The sequence below is a fragment of the Columba livia genome, chromosome 2, assembly GCF_036013475.1.
Source record: "Columba livia isolate bColLiv1 breed racing homer chromosome 2, bColLiv1.pat.W.v2, whole genome shotgun sequence".
NCBI lineage: Eukaryota > Metazoa > Chordata > Aves > Columbiformes > Columbidae > Columba > Columba livia.
In genome coordinates this window covers 119,496,189-119,523,382 of record NC_088603.1, presented here as the reverse complement: position 1 = coordinate 119,523,382, position 27,194 = coordinate 119,496,189, and the positions used below count along the sequence as shown (strand labels likewise).

The 27,194-nt window shown below is 39.4% G+C and overlaps 2 protein-coding genes across 8 annotated transcripts in view; one reads left to right on the top strand and one right to left on the bottom strand.

Annotated features, from left to right (window-relative positions):
• Positions 1 to 2,154, bottom strand: part of SNTG1 (syntrophin gamma 1) — a 347,784-nt gene extending 345,630 nt beyond the window's left edge. For 2 of the 5 annotated variants that reach the window (XM_065053505.1, XM_065053504.1), the window contains exon 1: positions 1,231 to 2,154. The gene's annotated coding sequence lies outside the window, so the exon portion shown is untranslated. The remainder of the gene's footprint in view (positions 1 to 1,230) is intronic. The other 3 variants (XM_065053503.1, XM_065053506.1, XM_065053502.1) reach the window with 2 other exon arrangements.
• A 104-nt stretch (positions 2,155 to 2,258) lies between these two features.
• LOC110359698 (uncharacterized) overlaps positions 2,259 to 27,194 on the top strand; it is a 52,991-nt gene continuing 28,055 nt past the window's right edge. For 2 of the 3 annotated variants that reach the window (XM_065053513.1, XM_065053512.1), the window contains exons 1-4: positions 2,259 to 3,313; positions 20,819 to 20,887; positions 21,990 to 22,131; positions 26,962 to 27,192. In XM_065053513.1, coding sequence (XP_064909585.1) covers positions 2,259 to 3,272 — 1,014 coding nt within the window. In that variant the 3' untranslated portion in view covers positions 3,273 to 3,313; positions 20,819 to 20,887; positions 21,990 to 22,131; positions 26,962 to 27,192. The remainder of the gene's footprint in view (positions 3,314 to 20,818; positions 20,888 to 21,989; positions 22,132 to 26,961; positions 27,193 to 27,194) is intronic. The other variant, XM_065053514.1, reaches the window with a different exon arrangement.

Below are 27,194 nucleotides of genomic sequence, written 5' to 3'. Positions count from 1 at the left end.
GCTGGAGCATATACTACCAACATTGCAATTTACACTTTCATCACTATTAGTGAGTTATTTCTCCAACTTATTTCCTACACACATACCATGCCCAGTGCCCCTGATAAAACTACCACATTAACTGGAACTGATTGAGCATTTAGTGAAATGTCAGAGCTTAGCTATAAATCTATAAAAACACTTTTATTCTGCTGCTTTCATGCTAGAACAGAGCATACATCAAGGTCACTGTAAAAGATTGTAGTTTTTGGGCTCATAGAGAAGACGTCAAGGAAATCAATACAAGCAAAGTTAATTTAACATTGTCTGAAATTCTTTCTCTCCCGAACCTGCCTAGAATTCACAACTCTATCCCCTGCATTTCAGAGATAGGTGTTTCATAGGTACGGGAAAACAGGCTGCTCATCTTATATGCTATCAGTGCTGAAAGGTGAACAGAATATCATTCTTTGCAGAGTGACAAGTCCGCTCTGAGCTCTCTCAGTTTTTAGCAAGAGATTGCAACCCCATGGGCCTCCTCCTTTGAAGTGGAGTTCCTCCAAAAGCAGAATTAGTCCCCTGCCTGAAAACCATGCTCTATATACTGAAATAAATTACAGTCAACTTTTTGTTTAATGTCAATGTCAAGTACAGTAATAAATATCCATAGGCTAAAAGTAAGCAAATGAACAAGACTGGGCAAACCATATCCTCACAGCAAAAGCATCTCAAAGAAAATCACTACGTAGGGAACAAGAAAGTTAAAAGCATAAAAATCAGAACTCTGGGTTCACTATCTTGATCCATGGCTAAACCTATCTTAAGTGGATCTGAAAGGTTAGCATGCACCCTGCCTTTCTACCAAGCACTCATGGAAAGCAATTAAGAGATTCCTAGAATATAGTTACGGCTCAGCACAAGGGAGAAGGCACTTATATCAACGTCTATAAGAAGTCATCACCTCTTAACAGTTACAGAAGTGGGAAGCACAAGGACACTGTGCTTCCTTCCCGGCTACCACGCCGGAGATCCTCACCGGCGGGATGACCACGCCGGACTCCGGCAGAGTTGGAGTGGGGCTCCCTTGCAATCCCAGCCACAAACCTTCCGCATCTCAGCGCCTGAAAACTGCCTCTGACGCCGCGGACCATCCTGCCCGCAAACCAGGAGCGGGCGACCAACAGCTGCAAAAAAAAAGTCACTCGAGACGAGCGTAACGCAGCGAAAAGGCAGAAGAAAAAGAGCACTTACTTGCCTACACAGCACCGCCGGGTGACCTCCTCTCAGCTGATGAAACGCTGTGCCGCCCGTCCTCCTCGGACCGCTCCGCGCTATTTCCAAAATATTTCCACAGGGCGCCGGCACATCTCCGGGCTCAGCCGGAGCGCGCAGGGAGCCCGGCCGCTGCGCCTCCCAGCCCGGTGCCCATGGTGCCAGCCACAGCTCCGTCAACTCGCGCTCCCTCCCCCCGGCTAACACGGCATCGCACCCAAGCCCTCACCGCCCTCTAAAACTCAGCCGCCGCGCCGAGGGGGAGCGTGGGGCTCCCCTCGCCCTTCCCGGAGATGGAGCGGGAGCGCCGGGAGGGGGAGTGCAAGGAGGCAGCGCCGCCCCTCCGCGGCGGCGAGCGGCCAGGCGAGGCGAAGGGATGCGAGGCGGCGCGCCGCCGCCACCGCGGCCGCAGCCAGCCGCGGCGATGCCGGCCCCGCCCGGGACCCCCGCCCGCCCCCCCGCCGCTCCCGGGCTGCTCCGTAACGCCGCCCCGCTGCCGGCGCCACGAGATCCGGTGACGCGCAGCCCTCCCCCCAGGCCAGCCCCCTGTGGCGGAGCGGGGCGAGCGGGCGGTTAGGCGGGGAGCAGAGCCTCGCCGCTGGGGGGGCCACCTCCAGCGGGCTGCGGGAGGTTCTGCCGGGCACGCCAGGAGAAAGCCGCCCTCCCGCTGCGTTCGGTCCGGCCTGCCGCGGCAGCCGGTGACCCCCGGCGTGCGGGGACCGAGGGCTCCCGGACTCGGCGCTGCTGCAGCTCCTGGCCCGCCGGGGGAAGACGGTGTACCCCCAGGCCACGGGGGAGCCCACTCGCCTGTAGCCCATGTAACCCTCCCCTGTCTTGGGCTGCTGCGGCTGTAGGTTATCCCCCGTGCCCAGGTGGGAAAGTTGTCAGCCCGCTCTCCCGCCTCAGTGAGCCTCTGTTTTTGCTCAACTTCCCCGAGCGCCGTTTCTCGTGGGTGCGTGAGTGGGTCTTGCCTGAACAGCTCTCCAGAGAGTAAACGCGTCGCCCCCATGTTTGGAAGAAATTTGGTGCCGGTTTTATCACTTTGCCAGATTGACTTTGCGGGGCAGAGGTGCTGCCAGTTCAGGCACGACCCTTTCCCCTGTCTCCTAGCCCCTAACACGGGCTACGGCTCTGCGGCCTCTGCCCCGCATCGGAGCACAGCGAGCTCCGCTCTGTTGGGCAGCCCCGGGCAAGGAGGGGGACTAAAAAGCGAAACATGTGCTGGGGTGCTCCCCGCTAAAGCCCGTTCGTGCTCCCCCCATCCCTTCCTCCTCCGCGCGTCCGCGCCTCTAACAGCGGCACACTGCGCCCCGCTGGGCATCACCTCGCAAGTATCGCTCTCCCCGTCGAGCAGCGCTGAAATGGTACGGTATAACGCGAAAGATCAGTGCGATGTACACGCGTACACGTATGTATCATGCATATTTGTATGTATGTACACACACACCCCATACGCACAGGCCGGTGAGGGGCGGCCGCCGCGGGCGAACCGGATCTCCCCCCGGGACTGGGGCTGCCAGGTACGGACCCGCCTCCGTGAAGGCTGCGGAGGAGGGGGAGAATTAACGCAGGAGGAAAAAGGAGAAAGAGGGAGCCCAGAGGGAGCCGCTGCTCAGCAACCCACCCCCAGCTATGGCTGCGGGGAGCAGCGAGCTCTACAGCCTCCCCCGCGGCCGATGCCAGGAGCGGGGTTCGGCGCAGTGGGAGCGGAGCGGCCTTGCAGCCGCTCGCCGGAGCTGTGTAGGACTGCGGGAGCGGGCAGGGAAGTGTCGCGGTTGTGGCTGCTGGACAACGGAGCCTCTGCTGCAGCTCAGTTGGGGGCAGAGCCGGCTCCCGTGAGGGGGACAGCCGTGGACTCATCCACATTTTCTGGGGCCCGTTTTTGCTCTTGGAAGTGTTTTCATGTTGTCAAGCCGAGGGTATCGGGAAGAGTGGTCAAAATAAAAAAGACCGGTAGAAGGAAATTGAACTTTGTTTTACTGTTACTCCTCTGCCAGCAATTTTCCTCTCAACTCATTTAGGCTTATTGGAATGAAAAGTAGTTTTCATATGCATCTTACAGGTAAGGGGTCTTCTTTTGTCAAGCTGGTGCAAACAAAAATGATTTTGCTCTTTATGAATTCCTTTTATAAATACTAACTTCAATAATGTGCAGTGAACCATTAAAGGGGAAAAGGATTTAAAAAGACGGCTTCATGCAAGCTAAATGCAAGTATAATAGAGTTGCTCTGAAGAGTACAGTTAAGTATGGAGTTGATAAATGCATAAGAATATGCAATGATAGGTTTTATGCCTAATTGAACAGATTTGTACTTCAGTTCTCATCTAGAGATACAGATCCTTATTTTTCCCTATTTCTTAATACTGATTGATGCTAACAGAGTTCTTGATAGCTACAAGCTAACCAAGTTATCTTCCCTATTGTGGTCCTACTGAAAGATTAAATGGTTTGAACTGTCAATTCTGACAAGGTTGAAAAAATAAATTATTACAAGTATACATATATTAGGACTAGGATTATTAAAATACATGTCTGAGACTTGCAACAAGTGAAAAGTAATGAACAAAAAACTTTTCAAAGTCAAACACAGAAGTAAAGCTGAACTGCAACACTCCTTGTTCATGCTTTGCTGAGAAGGTTGATGCTCAACCCTTGAGAGCACAGTTATTAAACGAAGTGGAAACAAATAAACTTTTATGATCTTTTAACTACCCTGACTGAAGCCAATCACACACTCAAGTTCCAACAGGGACAACCTCCTCTGTTTCAGTATTGAAGACATATTCACATACCACTCTCAAACCTGGGTGTAGATTAACTGGTACGTCATATTACCCCACCTGTAGGGAAAACTCGCATTTTCTTGGAGACTTCTCTCTTTTTTCTTTATGTGGTGGTGAAGAGTAGGATAGTTCAAGAAAGCAAGAAATTTTTAATTTTCACAAGAGTAAGTTGTTCTAATTTCATTTCTGGATCTTTCAAACTATTTCTACGTTTATCAGAATACATATGTGTTAGTTACAAGTTTCATTAGCAGCAAGAGTATGCTGAGGATGAGCTCTACCAAACCAGGTAAAAATAGTGTGTGATATTTTTAATCATTATCAAACGGGTGCTACATGATTGCATAAAATAAGCGTGATTGCCAGTTTTACACATGAAGGTTAATTTTGTGTTGTATTTTTGTTCTGGTCAGCACAAACACAAGTTTCTTACATACAGAGAAATCAGATTTCAGGTAAGCTTAGGATAGCTTAAGCCCATGAATCAACATTTAAAGTCAGAGTGGGTGAGCCAGAATTGGTTTCGTGAAGTATGGGCAATGCTAATTAAATTTCACACAAAAATATGGTGGTAGATTGGCTTCTGTTGTAGGTTCTGCAGCATCAGCAGGTCACCAACAAGGATGGAGTGACAGAGGAGGAATAGCATTAAAAATGGAAGAAGTAGAGGCTAAGCATGAAGATAAAATGGCATTGTCTAAAAAAAGATGGGGATGAAAGGAAGAATGTCACCCAACAAGAAAGCAAGTGACATCCCTTGTAAAACTGTATTGACTATCTATCTGCAAGGGGTCATTTGTCCCCTTTTCCCTTAGCAAAATTATTACAGCACCCAGTCCTTTTTCTTGTTTTTTTCCCTTTTTCTTTTTTTTTTTTCTAGGTATAGTTCACTTCAATTGTGGGCAATGACTCTGACATTAGGCAGCCAAGCACTGGTGCCTATGTCTGTCACACATAAGTCTCTGTGTGAAAGTGATGAGAAATGAAGAGCAGAGAACTAAAGCTCTGCAAAAGTGTGTGGGGAAGGAAACTATAGTAGGGGACAATTAAGATGAATATGTAAGAAAAATGTTATAGATGCTTTGGAGAGCAGAGGGGAGAGCCTGTTTATCCCATATCACTGCAACAGTGGGCTTTCCATTCATGTAGCAGGTCTTAGCACCTCTGGGAACACATCACAGCCCTCCACTGTCACCTATACTTTCCTGGACAGAACCTTATTCTTTACCAGTTTTAAGCCATCAACAATATGAAACACATTTCAGTTTGCAAATGAAGGCAAGGTATGCTGTTTTGACTGTGAAAATCTGTTCCTGAAACCAGATATGGTTGATGTTCATTTACAAACATGCTTTTTTTCATTGACAATGTGCGTTTAATAGATGTCTAGATGGTGTTAATTCTTACAAAGTAAGTAGTCTTATTTATTCACATTAAAGTGCTCAATAAATAGATATTAGTCTTCAAGATCTTTTTAAGCAGAATATCATAAATTGAAGTGAAACATAAGGCACTGATGAGTTTTTTATTGATTATGAGAATAGAATTAATCTATTTTCAACATCCACTTTTGGAAAAATAGCAATCAGAATCACAAATGTAACTCTCTCAGGGACAGGTGTCACATACTTTATAACTTTATAACAGGAAGGTCACAAGATAAGCACCTTGCTACTCCCAAATTCAGAGCACATTCCCAATTTCTGATGACTTTGTATTTAATTTCCATTCACAGACTGGTAATAGTCCACCCAGCCAAGTCCAGAAAAGTATATGAGCATATTCACTCTTGTATCCCCACAACTGCTTTAAGCTAATTTCAGAAAAACACTTGACTTACCAGTATCTAGCACACTTATATAAAATAATGTGTCATTTGTCACCATGGCTTGTAATCTGAAAAACTGACTGGGGAAATTATGGAGACCAAAATAGCTTTTTACAGTCTGTGGGTGGCGAAAAAAGCCACAGCTATATTCCATAATATTCCTTGCTGCTGTGATTTGTTTCTCGAGAGCCCTTGTCAATCCATTTAAAGCTCACACTCACATAGACCCGAAGAGAGACACAGGGTTTCTTCAAACTGGAACCAAATATTCTTAAACTTTAAAATCCCCCTTTTCACATGTAAACAAGACATTGACAATTCCGTGAATTTTATGTGAACTTTACTTTGAAATTTTGAGCTTTTCAAATTATCTTGAAGCTTGGAGAATTTAAACCCATGTATATTGAAAACAAACCTCAAAGAATCCAGACTGTGAAGTTCATAGTCTTAAATGCATTCTTTAATCCCAAATTTTACACACAGCCTGTACACCATGTTCAAACTGGTTGTTATTTATGCCTGTCTAAAATTGCCTTGCATCTCATTAATGAGTATTTTTAACCCATAAAAGAATTTGGATCGAATTACAACAAAGGATTTTAACTAGTTTTGGGGAAAATATCTGTATTATCTGCCTCAGTAATTAATTTATTAAAATCAATTACCACAAATGAGAAAGAGCAAGTGTCAAATCATAGGTTATAAGGCGTAAGATCTAAGAAAATTATCAATTCTTTTATTTTCTGTATTATCCTCAATAAAAAGCTTATCTTTGCATTATCACAATTAACCTATTTCTTCAACAAAAGAGATAAAATCACCCTTTGTGCATTTAACAATCATTTTTACACATTGCAAAGTTCAAAACTTTTTTCCCCTTGGAAGCCAAATAACTGATAAAAGACAAATATCATTTAAAATAACTAACTTACACTCCATAGCATTTATGAGTCTCCATAAGAAAACTAAACAAATAAAAGATTACTAAGACTGTGAAATAATTTATTTCCGTTGGCTTAATTATTTCTGACTTGGTAGATAAAAAATGAAACAGTTATTAAAATATGGGATGTAATCTGCAAATAATTTAATTGATTTCAGCATTTGGAAATATATGTGGATACAGTCATAGTTTATAAAATGATTTCTATGTTCCTGGCATTAAAGATCGTTAATATATACTTGAGACAATTTTTGTGGACAGAGGAAAAGTTGCAATTTTGGCTAAAAGTTGAAACCACTCTGCAAAGAGGTATTAAGGCTTAGCTACAAAATTATACCCATTACAGATAATCCCTGACAGATGGGTATTAGGACATGGGCTGCCCAGAATCTTCAACCTGGCCCAAGTGCCTGCCTGTGGGAGGATGAAGAGAGCAATGACTATTTAATCAGCAAATGCTTTCAGATGGCTCAATATTTTTTTCACACTCATAGCTCCCAGTCAGGGAGAGGGGATAAAAAGGAGTTGTTTCTGTGGATGCCAAAGAAATGGAGGGGTAGTTCTGCCCATGGATGAATGAGGCAAGCCTTCCTGCCTGGAAGCACCATGGCATCTCTCTGAGAAAAAAAAAAAAGGCAATTGCTTTAGCTCAGATTTTCCTCCTCAGTTCCGCAACAGCAAGGTGGTGTTCTGTGAATGAATTCAGTGTTTGCTATAGATGCAAAGAATGGGTGCTCCACTGTAGAGAAGGGGATGTAGATGTCTCTGTGTGAGGACGATGATAAGTGTATGTGTGCTGAACACCGTGTGCTGATGCTCAGTGCACATGGGAAAGAAAGAACCTGGCCTAGTTTGACTATTGTGTAAAATCCAAGTAGTTTTCTGCCACGGTGCATCAGGTTTGTGTGCATGATCTACACCTAACCTTAGTGAAAACCATCTGTGCTGTGAGAGCTGTACCATTTGCCAATATTTCTTGAAGAAACTGCCCCCAGCTCAGAAATGTGTGGTCCACTGCAATTCTGCATTAATGAGTCAAGTACTCCAGATCCTTAACTATTAAATAATCAGCATTGCTCTTCCACCAGGTAGGCAGTCTTGAACTTTTGGGGTTTTTTTCCCTCCTCACCTAGCAATGGATTAACAGCTCACAACTGTGACACAGTTCATGATACCACTGTGTGCTTCTTCCACCACACTTTGATGCCATTTGCTGAACATGGTTCTTACACTACTTCCAATAGTCCAGTTCCCTAGAGCTCTGTGGCTCCGGTCTTTTCTAAACCCCCACCTAATGCTGAACAGGTCTTTCATCTCAGGAGAGCCTGTCCCTGCCTTTTGGCCACCTTGGCTAGCTGTCTGTCAGAAAAGGCATTGTTTGCCACCTGGGTGTTTTTCCATGGCTTGGCCAAGGTCCAAAATGAAGACTAAGGAGAATTGCAGAAATTCAATTAAAGGAACATTTTGTTGTTTTTTAAACAGACTACTCTTAGTCACAGGAAGCATGGTGTTATCTACTGAGCTGGTCTTCCAGTGATGTCCCACAAAATGTAATGTTGTTGGCCACTTCTCTGCTTCAGTCTGATACAGATGACATAACCAGCACAACTTCATATGGTCACTTTATCCATATCTTGGAAGGAGCACACCTGGGGCATCTCCTCTGTCTCAATGAGCTGCTTCAGAACAGCTTTTCCAAGCAGGTTGCTGCTGAGGGCTCTGTAGGACGTGCCCCTTTGTGGGTGGTATCAGGATACTGCAAGGGTCAATGGCTCACTGGGGACCTGGCTGGTGCTGTGACAAAATCAGGTCCAAGGTCAAGCTGAGAAGACAAGCCACAAAGCATGGTCCAGTTCAGTGAGGTCCATGGCTGGGCACAGGCATGGCTGTGAGAGAACTGCAGGCAGGCAAACCTATGTGTGCCTGTGTCCTACAGGAGGGACTAATGGCTCTGGGTGGAGCTAAAATTTGGTTCTGGTCTCATGGGCAGGAGTGGGAGTCCAGGGGAGGTTTGCTGAGGAAAGTAAGGACTGGAAGTGCTCTCATGGCCCTTGTAATTGATACAAACAGAAAATACACTTCACCTGTAAGTGCATTGAAACAGGACCTGCCACTTTTCTGAAGTAAGCCTCCTCCAGGACATGCCTACTGCAAAGGTTTTTTGTGCTGTGTATGCGTGTGCCAGATTATTGTTCATTACAAAAACATGAAGGTACCAAGCTAAAGCCTCAGCTCTGATACAGCATTTCCCAAGAGCTGTTGATTCCAGGGCAAAACAAGCCCTTGTGCAATTCCAGCACTGTTTTGCTCAGAGATATTAAAAAACACCCACAGCATCTCATTCAGAAATCATGAATTGGATTTTTTTTTTTTTCATTAGTATAAGAAACATTCTCTCAAAAGGTTTCTAATTTTTCATAGAAAAAACAAATAAACATTTTGGCATGGTAAACTGAAAGTGTGCCTTCTGAGATGTGATCAGCAGCAATGAAACCTAGGAATGAATTTGGACTATCCACTTCTACTTGTCTTTCACAGCAATAATCTTTCTTACAAGTATTATCTTCTATAAATATATATTTCCGAAACAATTTTTTCACAGAAGTAAAATGAAAGATGGAATAAACATGGTGTTTTTTTCAAGTTGTAGATGTGATCAGCTAAAACTGAGAATGGTATCTGCATCATCTTAGTCCCAGATCAGAGCTCTGGTCTTGCTGCCTGTGTCATCGTCCCCCTTTCTGGGGGCAACTCCACTCACTCAGGCATTTGTGGGAATGCTTTAACTTATAAACAGGGAAGAAACAAAATTAATGTCTTATATATAGATTTAATCAATCATTTTAGCAATTTCTTAATAGTTATTTCTGTGGGGGAAAAATGACAGTGAGAAAAGCGTTGCAGAGTTATAGCCTTAAAATATTGATACTGCATTTAATATTCCATTTTCTCTAAAAACAACATGTGTCCTACTTTCTGCCACAGGTGACTCAGAAGTTGAATTCAGGTGACCAGCTTCCCTCTGAATTTCAATTGACTGAGTTTTTCAGATTTTCCTGTTTTGTACCCACTAGCTATTTGTTAACTTATAAAGACACTTTATTTTGTTACCAATATTTGTGTAAAAGTAATTCATTTGTTCTCTTCTGTACATATTTAATTATTTTAGTAGATTTTGTGTAATCACAATTAAAGGTTGACTGAAGAAAAACTTAAGTACTGTTTAAATAAACTGAATTAAATTATTTATTGCTTTCGGAAGAGTAAATTGACTCTTAAGTATATTCTGGTTGTATTTCTCCCTTAGTATTACCTCTCAAAAATGATCTGGTATTATCTGCAGATGTGATTAAAATAGCCATAATTTAATATGTATTCAAATATTAATTGCAGCTTGTTAATAATGAAAACAAACCTCTTGTCAGTATGCAATAGTTGGACACTATAGTTTTTATAGGTTAATTAACCTTCAACAAGGGCCTCAGCTTAAAAAAAAAAAATAAAAAGGGAAAGAGAAAGTAGATATGAATCTCAAAGCAATCTTAATTTTCATTGCAGATGTTACTGGGAGACTAACCATAAATGGATCACAGATCTATCACAAACTTATCAAATCCTTAGCAAAACCCATCATGAGTAGGGGTGCATGGCTATGAAATGAATAAAAAATCCTGTCTTTTTTTTCCAAGCGGCAGTAACCAGTGAGTTATATTTTATGCCACTGCAATTATGAATGTTTTAAAGAAATATTAACTCTGTACTTTGCTTGTTTTTAGAAGAAAATATTGAGTTAACATTTGGGATTGAGTTAACATTTGTTTTACGTTGTTGATTAATAGCTCTTATAAGGAAGACAAACAAACAAACAAGAACAAAACCAAAACAAACCCAGAATTTACATAAAGGTTGATACAAAGGTACCAGAGTTTTAAACATATGCAATACCTGCATTTTAGAATGTAAATATTGTGAAATTTAGCAGTTAGACCGGAAATGGGGATAAAGTTCATTTTTGTTTGGTAGGAAGAACCGTGTTGTGGATAAAATGTCTCAATTTTTTCCAGACAAAAAAAAATCAGAAAGGCTCCTTTCACATCAGTCAAAACCTTTATAATGTGTTCTTATTTTATTCAGTATAGCAAACTTAGAAGTAATTTCAAACCAGAAAAAATTATTTATTTTTTCTGCTGATAATATCAGTTTATGTTGATGCTTATTTCAAATCACAGTTCTGTCAAGCTGACTTAGTGCCACTGTGGCTCCCCACCAAAATGCTTTTGATAAATTGGCTTTTCTGCAATGAAAGCATTCTGAAAAAAAAAAAAAAAATTCATCAGACTAATTCTATTTATAACAAAAAGTCTATGTACCCATCTATGTACAGCTCATGCAAGCTGGTTTGACTGATTGACATCTGAATCCAAGTTAGTATTGATGCGTACTGATATACATCGAAGCTCTTCTGTGCCCTTTTATCAAAATGAAGGCTGGAACAATCATTTGCAGCAGCTCCAGTACAGAAGTTGATGTACAGCTGCCAATAGATAAATCATTTACTTTCAACACCTGTGCTGGCTACTTCCTAGAGGTTTTGCATTAGCATGCTGGCTCCCTCTCTGCAGAGAGAAAAGATTATTAACCTGAAGCCATTTTCTGGACAAAGAAACACATTCTGACAAACTGAAATACTGAGGAAAAAAATGTCAAAGTTGAAATATGACAGTTCTCATTATAAAGCTTCTTTCTGATAGAAAGAGAGGAGTTCAAGAAACTGCCACGTATGTAACATATTCTTTGTATTCCTCCTGGTAAAACAGGAAAAAGGTTCCTCCTGGCTTCTATGGTTCTCTTGTCTGAATTATGGTTTTTGCTTGTGGCTTCCTCTGGTCACAAAATGGTATAATGCTCTCAGATCACAGAGAAGAATCACTTAGGAGATAACTCCACAGTCTCTTGTGATAAGTACTCTATTAAAACTACAACCCAGATGTGAAGATCCTGTGGAGAGACCTTGAAGACTGGCATTTAGAGCTGAAAAGCATCTTAGAAAAACTCTTACATCTGTCTGGCAAACTCAGATTTATTCCCATTGACCCTCCTGAACTTGATATGCTAGCCTGGGCGATAATCCAAGGTCTTTCAAGAAACTGAGTTCCCCAAAGCCTCCTTAATATCGCTAGCTTTTAGATAATGGGGCTTAAAGTCTCGAGACACTCTGAGATCTTTCAACCCTGAGCTATTCCCATGTTACAGGCTTTGCTAAGCTGCATACTGCTCAAACAGTAACAGCTCACATACTGTCTTCAGTCTGATTTCTTTTGATATCGTAGTCAGTGAATCTCTTCTGACTGCTCTTGCTCATTCAGACCATGAAAATGTGAACATTTATTTACATTTCTACCCAGCTATGTCTGAGACTACAAGAAGGAAAGAGCAAAAGTACAACAGAGAACTCCTTACAGAAGTTGGAATAATAATGGTAATATTTTTTAACGTCTCATGCTGAGAGTCATGGAGAGCTGTGTGCACATATGCACATACACCATACTAGTCCCTGAAAATCATCAATCAGGGTTCTTATATTCTGACTACAACAAAATATTGTAGTTGTAAAAGAACTCTGAAGTACCGGATGTTAAATTTTTAGTTTTGTTCTTGCTAGGTATGTTTAATTCACATATAAATAATATACAAAATCATTACTTAAAAGAATATAGACAACATAAAGAATACTAGAGATTTGAATAAAAGATTTTGTGTTTTAATGATCACAGCACCAGCATCAATCACCAATTTATGTAATCTCTGTATTGCAAATCTGTGCACAAATATCTTTCAAAAATTGAAATGCCACATAGAAAAGATCAAGTTGAAAATGTTGAGAATATGTGGAGTTCTGATAAAAAAAAAAAAAAAAAATGAAGTCTTAAATAAAAGTAAAAAGAAATTATTTTAGACTTATGTGCTCTTATGGGCACATTCTTTGCCAATTATGGCAATCTTGCCCACAGGCTCTGATGAGCAGCCCCCAGCATCTGTGAGGAATACACTTTATCGCACAATCTCAGGATTCAGACACCTGTAATTAAAAATTATAAAAAAAAAAAGTGATAAAAATACTCACTCTTTTGAAAGCTTAAGTGTTTCTAAGGACATATTTATATTTATAAAACAGCTTTTGACAGCAATATCTGCTCATATGCATGACACTGATATAGTTCCATATAGTTGTGTCTTAGATGAGAATTAATTCTTTCAGATTACAAACTGGACATTCGTTTTGGATTGTCTCTCAACACTATTACTGTGTAATTCATAAATCAATCCTACCAGGTCCATCAAAGAAAAATTATTGAAACCACTGAAAAATCACAATTGATACTTTTTATCAATTAGAACTTTTTCAGAAAATTAATTTAAGTTTATTAGACAGTTCCCTATAGTAAAAGCAGTACTAAAAGAAACAATATTCAGTGTGGTTTTAGTGTAACAACAGATAAGACTGAGTAAAGAAAAGAAACTGTTCCATTACTGTGTGTGGATTAAAATGCAGAAATTTCTGCCTTTTTTTTTTTTTTTCTTACCTGCTAAAAATTAAGACGAAAACCCCTATTTGTTTCTACAATTTTGATTCAAAGATCATTGGAGCCAATGGAAATTATTTTCTGCTTATACATAATTGCCTGATGGTCTGGATGAAAAAGGTATTAACATACTCATCTATCTAGTTTGGGGATGAAAAACCTGGTCCCATGTTATAAGGAAGAGGGGATTAACATGAAACCCTCACCTCTCATACCCAAGAAACAGACTTCTTCCTGTTTCAAAAAGATCACATTTTATAGTCAACATAAATGCTTCAAATGAATTTCAATTAGCAAAAATGTCCACTTGTTCCAAAATAGAATGAAAACAAATCCCCAAATCTCACAAGCTGCTGTGAAACAGAATTGTTGTCAGCTCTGCTATTACCCACAGAGGGCTTCAGATCAGACTCATTATCCCTTTTAATCTCTTTATGTCTCTCCCATGAGCTGAGGACAAAAATGAAAATGGAAAGCCCTGTGCATCAGTGATCTAGATCAGGCTATGGAGTTGGTAGCTAGAACAGTAAAATATCACTCAAGTTCTCCTTCAGCCAACAAGCTGCACTATACTCTGTCAGTAGATAACAGGAAAAGCGAATACAAAAGGAAAACAAGTGTGTGTGTGTGTGTGTGTGTGGAAATGTGAATACCTATTTTCTTCTAGAATAATGTATTTTATAAATATCTCTATTTTGTGGCAAACCATGAAGAGCTGGAAGCACCACTGCTACCTCCCACCTCCTACTATTTTTTCCTAAAAGCCTACTGGAAACAGCATAAAGCAAAGCAAAAGTCCAGCCAGCTTTGCTTCGGAACTGCTAGAGAAAGGCAGGAGTACTCTTTGCCTTTCAGAAAGGGACAGAGCTGGTTACCTTCCAGCCAGGTTGCTAGCCACTGTAACCATTTCTGGAATTTACTGGCCTAGCTCCTTGACTTCTGTGTAGTAATTGCTGGCAGAAGTCTAGCATTTTGTGACACATTTCATTCTTAAAGATCTGAAAACCATTTGTATGTCTTAACTATACACACATATATACATACATACAAACATAAATGCGTCACTTATGATGGTGAATGTGACTATTAAACTACCCAAGAATTTTGGTACATAATGTAATCACTGCAGCAATTCCTTAAACTTGGAAGATGAGGTACTCCCAGATCGCACACTGGAAAGTATAGTAGTTACTGATTTCTTGTTAATCATGGTTATTGTGCATTTATTAATTTGATACTTGACAGACCCAGAGAAAGGGATATAAATGACTATAGCAGGAAACTGGAAAATTGCTATTAACATTGCAATAATAACAGTCATAACTGCTTTGTTATTCAGTTTCAAAATCTGTAAGACAGTGATAGTGTCGGTGTTCATCCTCAGATAAAGGAATTGTATGTGCAGAACACTCTGGAATAATATTTTCACATTCTGTTTAATACACACTATAAATGTTCTCACCCCTTGATCTATTTTCTTCAAAATATTAACAAAATTAAAGTTGTCCTGCTGTTTTGCCTAAAAAGTAATTTTAATTCAGATGTCATCAGTGATATCTGTTGTCCAACAAATGAGAAAATAGCCAATATGTTACAAGTCTTTTAAGAAAGAATTTCAACACTATTGAAGCCTGTCTGTAGATAAGGATCTTGTGTATTGGAAAGTACAAAGAGATAATGAAACAAATAATTCCATATCTGTAGACGCAATAGGAGCAATAAATAAATAATATCACCAGGAGAAAAATGTGAGGTTTTTTTGGATTATGCATTTTGCCCACAGCTTTAAGCAATATGTGTACTATCAGAAAATATTCTTTTTTCTAATGAGCAATATTTATTTCTATCATTATAAAAGCCAGTCAAGATGCACACACATACATACACAGATAGCCATACATACAGGTACAGTTCTACACAGAATGTTCATGCATATAGATGCAAAAGATGTAAGAATTACATATTAACCATGTATATGTGTAAAATCTTTTTGGTCTTTGAAAAAAAGCATTCCACATACCATTATTCTTAGATGATGTCTGAATTATCCAGAAGTTACACTGACAGAAAACGAGATGAACCAAATCTCTTGACTCTTGCTTTTACTGCCTTCCGTTTTAACCTTGTAAAACAGATGTTGCATTTACATGGTTTTACTGTTTCTGTTTCTTTAAAGAAAGAAAAATGTCTCTGCAGTACCGCTGTCAGAGTGCTGTAGCAAGTGCACTTAGGCTATGTCTAGACAGCAGAGCAGATGAGCATCCTGTCATGCCCGGGGTCCCAGTCCTCCAACACCCTGATCACAGAGGCGTGATGCTGCTCCCCCTGGCCTGATCAGCCTCCTCCTTACCCATGGAGATGAGGATGTAGAAGAGAAAGACCAGGAGAATTAAGGTGATGGAGCACTTCTGGGACTGGCTCTGATATTCTCTACGATCCTGCAGTGCAAAGATAGTCTTGGAGACTCACCTAATGCCACCTGAACTTGGTGGGAATTTTTGAAGTAAACACCTCTCTTGAGTACTCCATGTGCTGGTAGAGGTTATAGAAAGAAAAACACTAACAATGGTTAGCAGAGAAAAAGTATGCTTTTGATAAACCACGAGTACTCATATTGCCTTAGGCTCTGAGAATCATCAGACAGGTTTAAAACTAAGGTTTGTATTTGTTATGTCATATATATTAATATTAAATTTTGTATGTTTTTCATACAACATTTGATTTTGACCATTTACAACAAGCTAATGCTTGTGCTTGGAAAAAACAATCAGGTTGGAATTTGAAGAATATAAATCATACTCACACAATACATTTCAAATGAAATTTTGTTCCATTTAAAAGTTTTTCTTACTATCAGTATGTTCATTTTTATAGAGACAACAGAGTGGGTGATAGGCTCATTCCTGAATAAAAACCAGTAATTAATTTAATTTCAAATACCAGTGGTGCTCAGAGCATTGTAGCATTGCTTTATGTGCTAAAAATCACCAAATTAATATATTTTCAGAGCTTCCAGAGCCCAGTAATATATGTGTGTTTTTGGTCAGAATCTACATGTGTAGTTGCTTCTGTTTATTTAAAGTCACAATACCTCCCAAATGATGCAACATCTTTTCTAAATTTAGGCCTCATCTTTATAAACAGTATTTAATATCTTTAATGTCTTGTTTAACCTGATTGATAACTGATGTGCAGGTTACTCAAGCTATCACACCACTGCCTCATTACATCTTTGTTGAGGAATCAAATAGTCAAATAGAATTAAACATTAAACCCAGAAGATTTTTTTTTTCTCAGTTTAATAGTTGTGCAACATCTGCAACTGCTGTGATGATTCATGTTCAATAACATAAAAAAAAAATTTCTCTTTCAGGATAGGTCTCTGAACAATTCCAAATGGAACAATATTAAAAAGAGAACACAGTCTGATTGCTTAAAACTTCTGCAGTGACATAGAGCAGCTTGACTGAGCATAGTTTATTACTTTATTAGTGCAAAATGCACACTATTTTAATTTCAAATGCGCTATGTTAATTTAGGGGAGGCCTTTTGTAGTAAGTAACAGCCTCTAAGTACTTACCCATAAGGCCGTTTACAGCAGGCTGCCTAAATTACATGAGGATAGCCTATGTCTCAGTGCACAGAAGTACTCCTTTTAGTAGTACAGCCAATTAAAACTGAGGTACTGTATGACAGCTGTGGAAATTGTTAATAATTAGAGTCCAGCAAATGACTTCTGAATCTTGATTCTGATCTCTGTACAGTCATACTCAACTTGAGAGTATTTCAGATTAAAGGAAAAGAAGGAAGATTTTGTTTGAACACATTGCCTCTGCAAAAATGGTGGTGGAAGTAAGAAGATGGATGGTAGATTTCTTCCTTTGGGACTTGTCAATAGTTGCGTTGCAGCCAACACTAGAACTGTCAGATAAATGAATCATCAAGGATTCAACTTCAAGACAAGAAACTGAGTTTTTCTGCAGATGCTGAATAACCAATACACACTCATAAAGAGGCACATGGCATCAGTCTTAAGTAGCTATAAGCTTCTTTGTCCAAGGATTAAAAAATCACAAGATAACAGCTACCAAGTGGTGTGAGGTAGATGGGAAAGTCTTCGCCCTGAAAAGATATGCCTTTCCATAGGATCTTCCTCCTTTGGATTTTCATGAAGATCTACCAAGAATTTAAAGAAAAAATCCTACAAGTCTTTGTCAACAGACATGATTTTAAATACCTGTGACTCCATTTCTGATCCATGGTTGTTTACATTAAGGTCAGAACAAACTCCAAGATTTGCAGAATTTGGAAATACACTGGCTACATTGCTTCTAGTAAAAAAGGCAAACTGCCACCAGACTGAGACATGTTTAATGTACCAAATGGTTCACTTTTAAAGCAGAATATAATTATCTCACAGTTACTCACGGGAATTTCTGGCATGAAGTAAATCCAGAAATACATATACGAAGTTGGATTAAATATACATAAGTGCCTGCAATGTGAATAAAAACATTCCTTATAGAAATTCACCTTGCCAATATCTTCTTAAATTTTTGCACACATAGATTGCTGATGGATCATGGCAGAGGTTGATAGTAAACAGACAAACAAAGTAAACAAAACCACAAAAACCCCAGAAATCATTCCATCCCACTTAAATTGTAGGATATAAAATTATTTCTAGAAAGCGGTGATAAGGTTAGGTGAACAATAATTACTTGACAGCAAGTAGTCCTTCTTTGGAATGACAGGACAATATAATTAAAGCTAAGCAGAACAGGTTTTTTTCTCTGTTCCCAAAATCTAAAGCATGGGAAAAACTTAATTTTTCACATTGCCTAAAGATGTGAAAAACCTTAGTGCAAGGCAAAGCACTTGATGTCCCACATTGCAGAGGATAACCCTCATTGGGAGGTGGCTGACTATATTGAGGAACTTTCTCAGAACTGAAGTACCATCTCAAATCTGAAAAGTTTTGGACCATGATGGAGATGAGGCCAGATATGGTCTGCTAAATTGATACTTTTTAAAAATAAATTGAAAACCAGGTCTTTATTTTTCCCTTTACAGCTATGAAAATAAGGGGTTGTGAATGCACAGTTAGTTTCACACTAGTATATGACAGCCGTTCATCAAGATGTTAGAAATAATAGACTCAGTCCCATGACAGTTATGCTGAAAAACAAAATTCCAGCTTGCATCCATGGATGTTACTAATCTGTGGAAGATAATTTTATTCAGATTGTCATCTGAAGCCATAAAGGGATTTCCGTACATATTTATTTTACTAAAAGTGTCTTGTTTCTTCTTTCCAGAAACTAGCAACTAGGACTGCAAAAGACATAACAGAGTGTCGGGCTACAGCAAACCAACTAGTCTGGTGATAATGGGTGTTCCAGCAGCTGCCAGGGTGGAAGACAGTCTGCAGGATGCAGATGTTCCCATCTCGCTTCTGCCCACAATCTCCTCTATACTAAGGAAATCCACACATTCACTGAGGATGCTAGGATGAATATGTCTCAGACTAGTATTTGCTTTCACAAAGAAGGACAAAACGATACTGACAACAGGGAGGTGTAGAAGGCAACATCTGAATATGATTTAAGTTATGGCCCATTCTCTGCATCATTCAGTAATTTTACTAGTAGTTTTAAACTGTCAAGATAATGACTCCCTTTGCAAGACACATTATCCTGGCGTGGGATATTGTATTTAGCTGTAGCATCTGGGTTGCACATGGAATGTCAGTGTTTTCCAGAGTGAAGGCACCACAAAGTATGAAATACCACATGGTCTTTCATAGACAACCTCTATCTGTGCAAAAGTAAATAACTGTGGTAACTTATACATCTCTGTGTGGCAACATTAGAGTGATTGTCCTTGTATCAAAGGCATTAGAAAATGAATGCTTGCCAACCACTGTTACAATGATACCATAAAAATCTCTCTTCATTGGATTATTTTCTTCTTTTTCTTTGGTAGCATTCAGTTATATTTTATGCACTAACTGTTGGAAAATTCATTTTCATTGTGATCATCTGTGTAATATTCCATGTTACTGTCTGCTAACAATGCAAATAGCTCACATTTATCATGGCCTTCCAATCAAATGAACAAAAATGCTGAAGTTGTAGAAATCAGTGTTTTTTCCAGAAACGTTTAGGAATCTTGTCACGTATCTAGTTTGTATTTCTACCATATGAGGATTTTGAAATTCTTTTGGCAAGTATGGGTCTGATCTATTGCTGTGTATACATACTCAGATAAAAGAGTTTAGATATGGAGGTAATAAGTGTCCTGAAAACAGTCCTAAGCAAAGAGATTTATTAGAAAATTTGACTTCTACAAGTAAGCAAACAAGAAAGATGTTGAGCCATTGGTGTTAATTTTATCACAAAGTCATGCTATCCAAGAAAGGCAAGAAGACCTCTTTTGTGTAGAAAGGATGGGGGAAAGAGTACCACTTTCTGAAGAACAGAAATATGAATATGTTTCTGTACCTAACATACGTATCAAGAATGGGAACCAATCTGGATGAGAAGATGACATAAGTCAATGTGCTGTTGAAAATACCATAGAATGAAATATATCTGTATATATAATGATCAGTCAGTCACTTAGCCATAGTCCAGACAAGCAAAAAGCAACCATGAGCACTGATAATGTGGCACATACCTAATTTTATGCCTATGTTTCTTATTTTGTTTATTTATACACCACATATTTGTCTTTTTCTGATCTTTTTTTTTCTCCTTGGGTTGTTTCATATGAGACCACCTGGCCTCAGGTGAGTCTTTAGCCCTTTGTCCAACTTTCCTTTTTACTTGAAATCTTATGGTAATGATGAAAATGAAGGAAAATATTGCAATATTAAAATAAATATACATACAATTTTTCCTCTTTACAGAAAGTCAGTAACTAGCAGGTAATGGAAAGGCAGGTTCCAAATGAACTGGAGTCAGCTGGACTCCAGTGAGCCTGATTTGGACTCTGGGGGCTAACATCCAGATTTTAAAACGGAACTTTTTCTTGTGTTTTTTGTTACAAAAACTTAAGTGATCTCATCTTAGATTTTGAAATGGCAATATTCTGCAAGACACCTTCCTACCTCACAGAAACAGGAAGACAGATGGAAATGTTGTTTTGGCATATATGTAGAGCTAGCAATGTGAAAGGAGATGCCAGAATTTTGCATGAAGGTATTTCTATATTTTTTCATCTACAACCTGAATAGAGGCTACATATTTTCTATTGATCTTTTTATTAAATATTAGACTTTAAAATAAAGCATGCTATTATATTGGTACAATGTCAGAGACAAAGAATTCTGGAGGTGGTAATAACTAAGACATAGTCTTTCAAGCTTCCTGTTATTGCCACAGAATAGATTACTGATATTTTTCTCTCTTTATACTTCTTAAGCAGTGGTCTACACCAGTGAACAGTGAGAAAAGGCATATTCTGTATCATCTCCACTGTTTTCAGCTGCCTAAGGTACATGCATACTACAAGTTCTTTAGTTCCCCATCTCTTTTTTGGATAATGGTCCCAACATTATTCATGATACATGAGCATTAGTTCACTTCCAGGCTCTCTTTTGATACAAAGCAACAGTTCCTACCAAAACAAGGCCTGGGCAGGGTTCATTCAGGAGGTACCTTCCTCTTGGCTATTTGGAAAACAGCAACTCAAGTCCAGCTGCCATGGCCCTATGCTGTCCTCCCGCATGATGCCAGCTAGCTGTGCATCCCCGCGGTCCTGTGTGCTCTGTGCCTGACTCGTCTCTGCAGAACCCACCATGTGAACATGCTTTGGATTCACAGCATAACACCCATGCTGATTCAAAAGGCAGCACAAGCCTTGCATTAGCCCATATCAAATTGAAAAAAAAAAACAAAAAACAAAAAACACAAAAATAAAGAAAATTCTGTTTTAGGATGGCAGTGGCAGTCCTTGAGGCTCACAGAGGACCCACACACACAGATTTTCATAGTTCAAGTGCAGCTCCCAGTCCACACAACCTAAGGAAGGATCTGCTCCTGAGGAGGATATCTGGATATACATGATCTTTAGGATGTGGCTTCAAAAGACAGGCCACAAAACACCCTAGTGGCCTCTATTTAACTATTATCAACAGATCTGTTACTCACTATTTGGATCACAAACCAGTATACGGGATGTTTCAAAATGATGGACCCAATTTCAAAGCGGTAAAGGGTATTTTAAAAAGATGGACCCACTTTGAAATCGTTATGTCCCTGTAACCACAAGCCACCCATAATGAAACTCTTACCACTTGAAAGGGCAGGGCATAGAGTTTCAAATGATTACTAAAGGTAGCTCATTAAACTTTTTGTAAATTTTTGTGAAATTGTAGCATGTTGCCATTGTGAAAGACACTGTTTTGAAACTGGGTCCATTGTTTTGAAACTCCTTGTATTGTACAACTCTAAGTCCCTTAAAAATAGTATGTTAGATTATAATGACAATGATAATAATAATGATACTTCTACTGCTACTGCTACTACTACTACATAACATAACATAACATATTGCTTTTTCTTCCCATTATTTCTGGGCACGATATGCATACTAGGCTGAAGAGCCCCCAGTGGACTTAAGCCTTGGTCTTCAAAGAGTGTTTTGCTCTTCAGGCAAGTTGTTCAATTCCATACATTTCACTATGACTGGAGTAATGTGTCTTTAGGATCCAGGCCATTAAATCACTTCCTCAAAAGGTATGATTTCATTTAAGTATCTCACCAAGGCAACTGAATATGTTTGTTCCTGTTCATACAACTCTGTATTAAAGGCAATAAGAATATTAGGACACTTTAGTAGCATAAATTGATCACTAGTCATCGAAATCCTTTGACTTCCATTTAATTTATATACCTAGAATCAGATGTAACTTCGAAAATTTAAATCTTATCCTCAAAATGATTTTTTATCACATACGTTAGCGTCAAACTCAACTGAGTACATCAACAACCTCTTTAAAAACAAATTATTAAAAGCTTCAGGTGAGTCAGAGTAATTCACGCTTTTAACGGCAACGTAGTCAACTTTTCAAAATATGTTGATCATATTTCAATTGGGATTACTATGGAAATGCCTCAGGCTTTGATAAAAATTCATGACTACAAGACATAAATGACACTGATGAATTCACTGGGTGACAGGGTGAAATGAAAAACAGAGGTGAAATTTCACAACATGAAAAGCTTCCAAATTCATGTCTGTGTCTACTAATAAATCCATAAGTAAAAATAACAAATGATATTTCCAGGAATGATTAAAAAAAAAAAAAAAAACAAAACAAACAACAAAACACACACACACACACAAACACAAAAAATAACGAAGAAACCACTGCTTAAAAAAGCTCATAAAAATGTTTCTGTAAATACATTCACCATAAAAAGAGGGCTTAGGAGAATCTCCATCTTCGTCAAATGCAGGTGGAAAATAGTGACAAAGGGTGAGGAAAAGGCTCAGTCTTTAATAGTAAGACCAGTTTTTTTCTAACTATCCAGGTCCTTGAACTGGAAGACAGGGACAGGGAGCAGAATGAAGCCCTCATAATCCAAGGGGAAATGGTTAATGACCTGCTACACCACTTAGACATGCACAAGTGAATTGGGCCAGACGGGAACCACACAAAGGTACTGAGGGAGGTGGTGGAGGTGCTCACCAAGAAGCTTTCCATCATTTATCAGCAGTCCTGACTAATCAGGGAGTTTCCAGTTGACTAGAGGTTAGGAAATGTGATGTCCATTTACAAGAGGGGCTGCAAGGAGAATCCAGGGAACTGCAGGCCTGTTGGTCTGACCTCAGTGCCAGGGAAGGTGATGGAACAGATCACCCTGAGTACCGTCACACAGCACGTACAGGACAAAGAGGTGATCAGGCCCAGTCAGCATGGGTTTATGAAAGGAAGGTCCTGCTTGACTAACCTGATCTCCTTCTATGACAAGGTGACCCACTTAGTGGATGATGGAGGGGCTGTGAATGTTGTCTACCTACACTTCAGTAAAGTCTTTGACACTGTTTCCCACAGTATTCTCCTGGAGAAAATTGCTGCTCATAGTTTTGACAGGTGTACAGGTGTACTCTTTGCTGGGTAAAATACCAACTGAATTGCCAGGCCCAAAGAGTTGTGGTGAATGCAGTTAAATCCAGCTGGCAGATGGTCATGAGTGATGTTCCCCAAGGCTCAGTACTGGGGCCACTTTGTTTAATGTCTTTATAAATTATGTGGACAAGGGGACTGAGTGCACCCTCAGTAAGTTTGCAGACAACTCCAAGTTAGGTGAGAGTCTTGATCTGGTGAAGGGTACGAAGGGTCTACAGAGGGATCTGGATGGGTTGGATCGCCAGGCCAAGTCCAGTTGTATGAGGTTCAACAAGGCCAAATGCCAGCTCCTGCATTTAGGTCACAACAACCCCATGCAATGCTATAGATTTAGGGAAGAGTGACTGGAAAACTTCCTGGGGGAAAATGATCTAGATATATTACTCAACAGACTGAACATGAGCCAGCAGTGTGCCCTGGTGCCCAAAAAGGCCAACAGCTTTCTGGCTTGTGTCAGAAATTGTGTGCCCAAAAGGACTAGGGCAGTGATCATCCCCCTGTACTCAGCGCTGCTGAGGCCCCACCTCGAATCCAAGAAAGACACTGAGGTGCCGGAGAGAGTTCAGGGAAGGGCAATGAAGCTGATGAGGGGCTTGGAGCATGAGTTTGATGAAAAGCAGTCGAAGGAACTGGGATTGTTTATCCTGGAGAAAAGGAGGCTGAGGGGAGACCTTATTGCTCTTTACAATTACCTGAAAGAAGGTTGTAGCATGGAGGGTGTTGGTCTCTTCTCCCAAGTAACAAGTGATAGGACAAGAGGAAATGGTCTCAAGTTGTGCCAGGGGAAGTTTAGGTTGGATATTAGGGAAAACATTAATTGAAATGGTTGTCAGTCATTGGAACATGCTGTCCAGGAAAGCAGTTGAGTCACCATCCCTGGAGGTGTTTAAAAGACATATAGATTAGTTTCTTAGGGACACGGTCTAGTGCCAGAGTTAGGTTATGGTTGTACTCAATAATCCTGAGGGTGTCCTCCAACCTAAATGATTCTATGATTCTATATTCTTTGAAATAACCTGATTTTTCCCTCACACTTAGTATTGTTTCAGTTTTGTTTTCCTTCAATCTGAATAGTATCTGCTTAGCTTACTGCTTATAAAATTGCAGCTTTATTTTAGTCAGAACTACAGTTGAGCATATAAGATCTGTCGAAACACTATGAAGTAGGTAAACGGAGAGGAAAAGAGCCTTTCTACTGAACTTTCAATCAAAAGAGAATTCTCAAGATTTTTTTTTAAAGTGCAAAAAGTGCTACACAAGATTTGATCAAAGTTATATATTCCCTAAAATGCTTGTAATAATAATTAATTTTAAAAATACTGTGTGTGGCCAACAATTGGTTATCATTCCTTACATGAAATTTTCTTAAGTACTTTAAAACAAACTTTACATATGATTTTATGAGATATGTTTTTTTCTCTCTTATTGTGCCGAGTAAATGATATCCACAGCTTTCTTATTTTATTTGCTTTATGTGATATATTCTGTTCCTATATTATTGTGAGATTCTTATTCTCAGTATTGATTTAAACAACTTTCTTTGAAAGTAATCTATTGCTTTATATTTTAAGTGAAAGGGCTAACAATCTTTAAATATTAAGAGAGAGAACATTCTCCTTGGCTCAGTTGTGCATGTAAGTACACAGAGTAGACATCACTTGTAGAGAAACAGTTCAATTTTGAATTGTTAGAGAAAAAAACCACAAAATTTTAACACAGTTTGCAACTGAGAAAAACTGTCATATCAAATTTGTTCAAAGTAGATACCTTTTAGACTTTATTTAAACTACTGCCTGTTAATTAATATTGCAAAAGATAAGTTGTCATTGTTAAGCAAATGAAAAATGACAGTTCATGTGTCACAGGAATAGGATGCTCTTCTAAAAATTAGGACCACTTATTTTTTCAAGAGTGGCGATAAAAGAACTGTGGTAAGATGAGGTTCCCTAGATATTGCCAGTATTCTGCATTATGCTTTTATGTGATAACTTTTATATAGAAGATCTTTTGAGTGTATTAAACCTCTCAGGTAGAAGTTATTGATCCCATTCATTTATAACCGCTGCAACTTGCAGAGGGTATGGAGAGATTTTCATATCAATGGCTGCTTAGCTCCTTCTCTGGAGCAAATCAGTCTTCTCAGGCTAAATTATCCCTCATGAATTTCTCTGCTTCAGTTCTCAAGATACCTTTTAGTAAGATAGTTGATATATGCCTTCATGAATTTGTGCTGTGGAGTGAAGTCATGCCATTACTATTGAATGCATAAGCATGAATTGTGTTGTATACAACTTTATCCACCTAAGATGTAGGTACCTGATCTATCATAACCATGTAGATAAATTCACAGAGAGTGAGGCATGTCCAAATGACAATTCATCTTATGCACTGTGAATACCTACCTAGGGATGAAGGGAATCACCATGAAGAGGTTCATTTTTCTCCGTTGAAGGAACCCACCTCACTAGATTGGGCAGCAAATTTTTAAGTGGCTAATGTTGGGTGAGATGAATGCCACCCCAGGTGATGAAGTAGGTCATTGTCAGAGTCCTCTATATTATGTAGTAGCTGTAGCTTCTGCTGATATTACTGTTTCTAATAAACAATGAACAGTTGTAATGAACCACCAGTCCCACTCAAATGTATCTGAGTAGGAAATTCAGTATTAGCCATATTATCAACTGCAGCCTTTCTTTTTCTTAAGGATTTTTTCTTTGCCCTTGCTGAACAGAAACAGAAAGACAACTTATTAAGTCTTTCTTCAGGCTTTGTCTTTACGTCATTCTTCTCCCTCCCATACTGTGTGTTTGCTTTAGATTATCCATCTTTCTACGCTACAGTGAGAAAGTATTCAGAACATAATGCAACACTCCAGAATAGTCTGGGCTTCTTGATGAAAGGCCATATAGTTTCCTTAGTTGAACACTTTGTAAGTCTTTGATCTGTTATTTCTCCCACCCTGCATGCTAGAAAAATAGAATGTGGGTACTGGATTTTAATTTTTTTCAGGTTGGCAGTCAGATCCGCTGCAGATTACTTCATGAGAATCTTTCAGAGTTGGCAAATATTACTGTTCTGTACAACAGCAAAGTGAGATAGACTGAGCTCAAAACAGCCTGCTGGCAATCATTTATTGTGCCAGAATGTCCTTTGTTTTACTTTATGAGTCATCTCCCATCTTGTTGTGTGTGAGTGCGATGTGTCGTTGTTGTTGTTGTTGTTGTTGTTGTTGTTGTTGTTGTGTGTTTTTTTTTGGTGGTGGTGGGTTTTTTTTTGTTTGTTTGATTGGTTGCTTGGGTTGGTTTGGTTTGGTTTGGTTTTTTTTTTTTAGCATTATGTTCAGATGTCCTGAATTCTATGGAACGGAAGAACACCGTAAACTTAGACATGTCTTTGGAATTGAGACTATCTTACTGTTTCATGTTTTTGACAGTAATGCCCTCATCTGTGACTCAAGCTTCTGAATACTCTCCTGGTACAAATAAGATGTGACAGTAGGAGCTACAAAGATGATGCATAAGAAGTACCACCTTAGGTGGAACTGTGAAAGATGGATTTTTCTGTGTGACACAGTTCCTGGCCTCTCTGATCTTGCCTCAGAAATTTGCCTTGAATCTGCAGCAAACACAGTCATGTTATCTTAGCTGTTCTTGGATGACAGAAGGT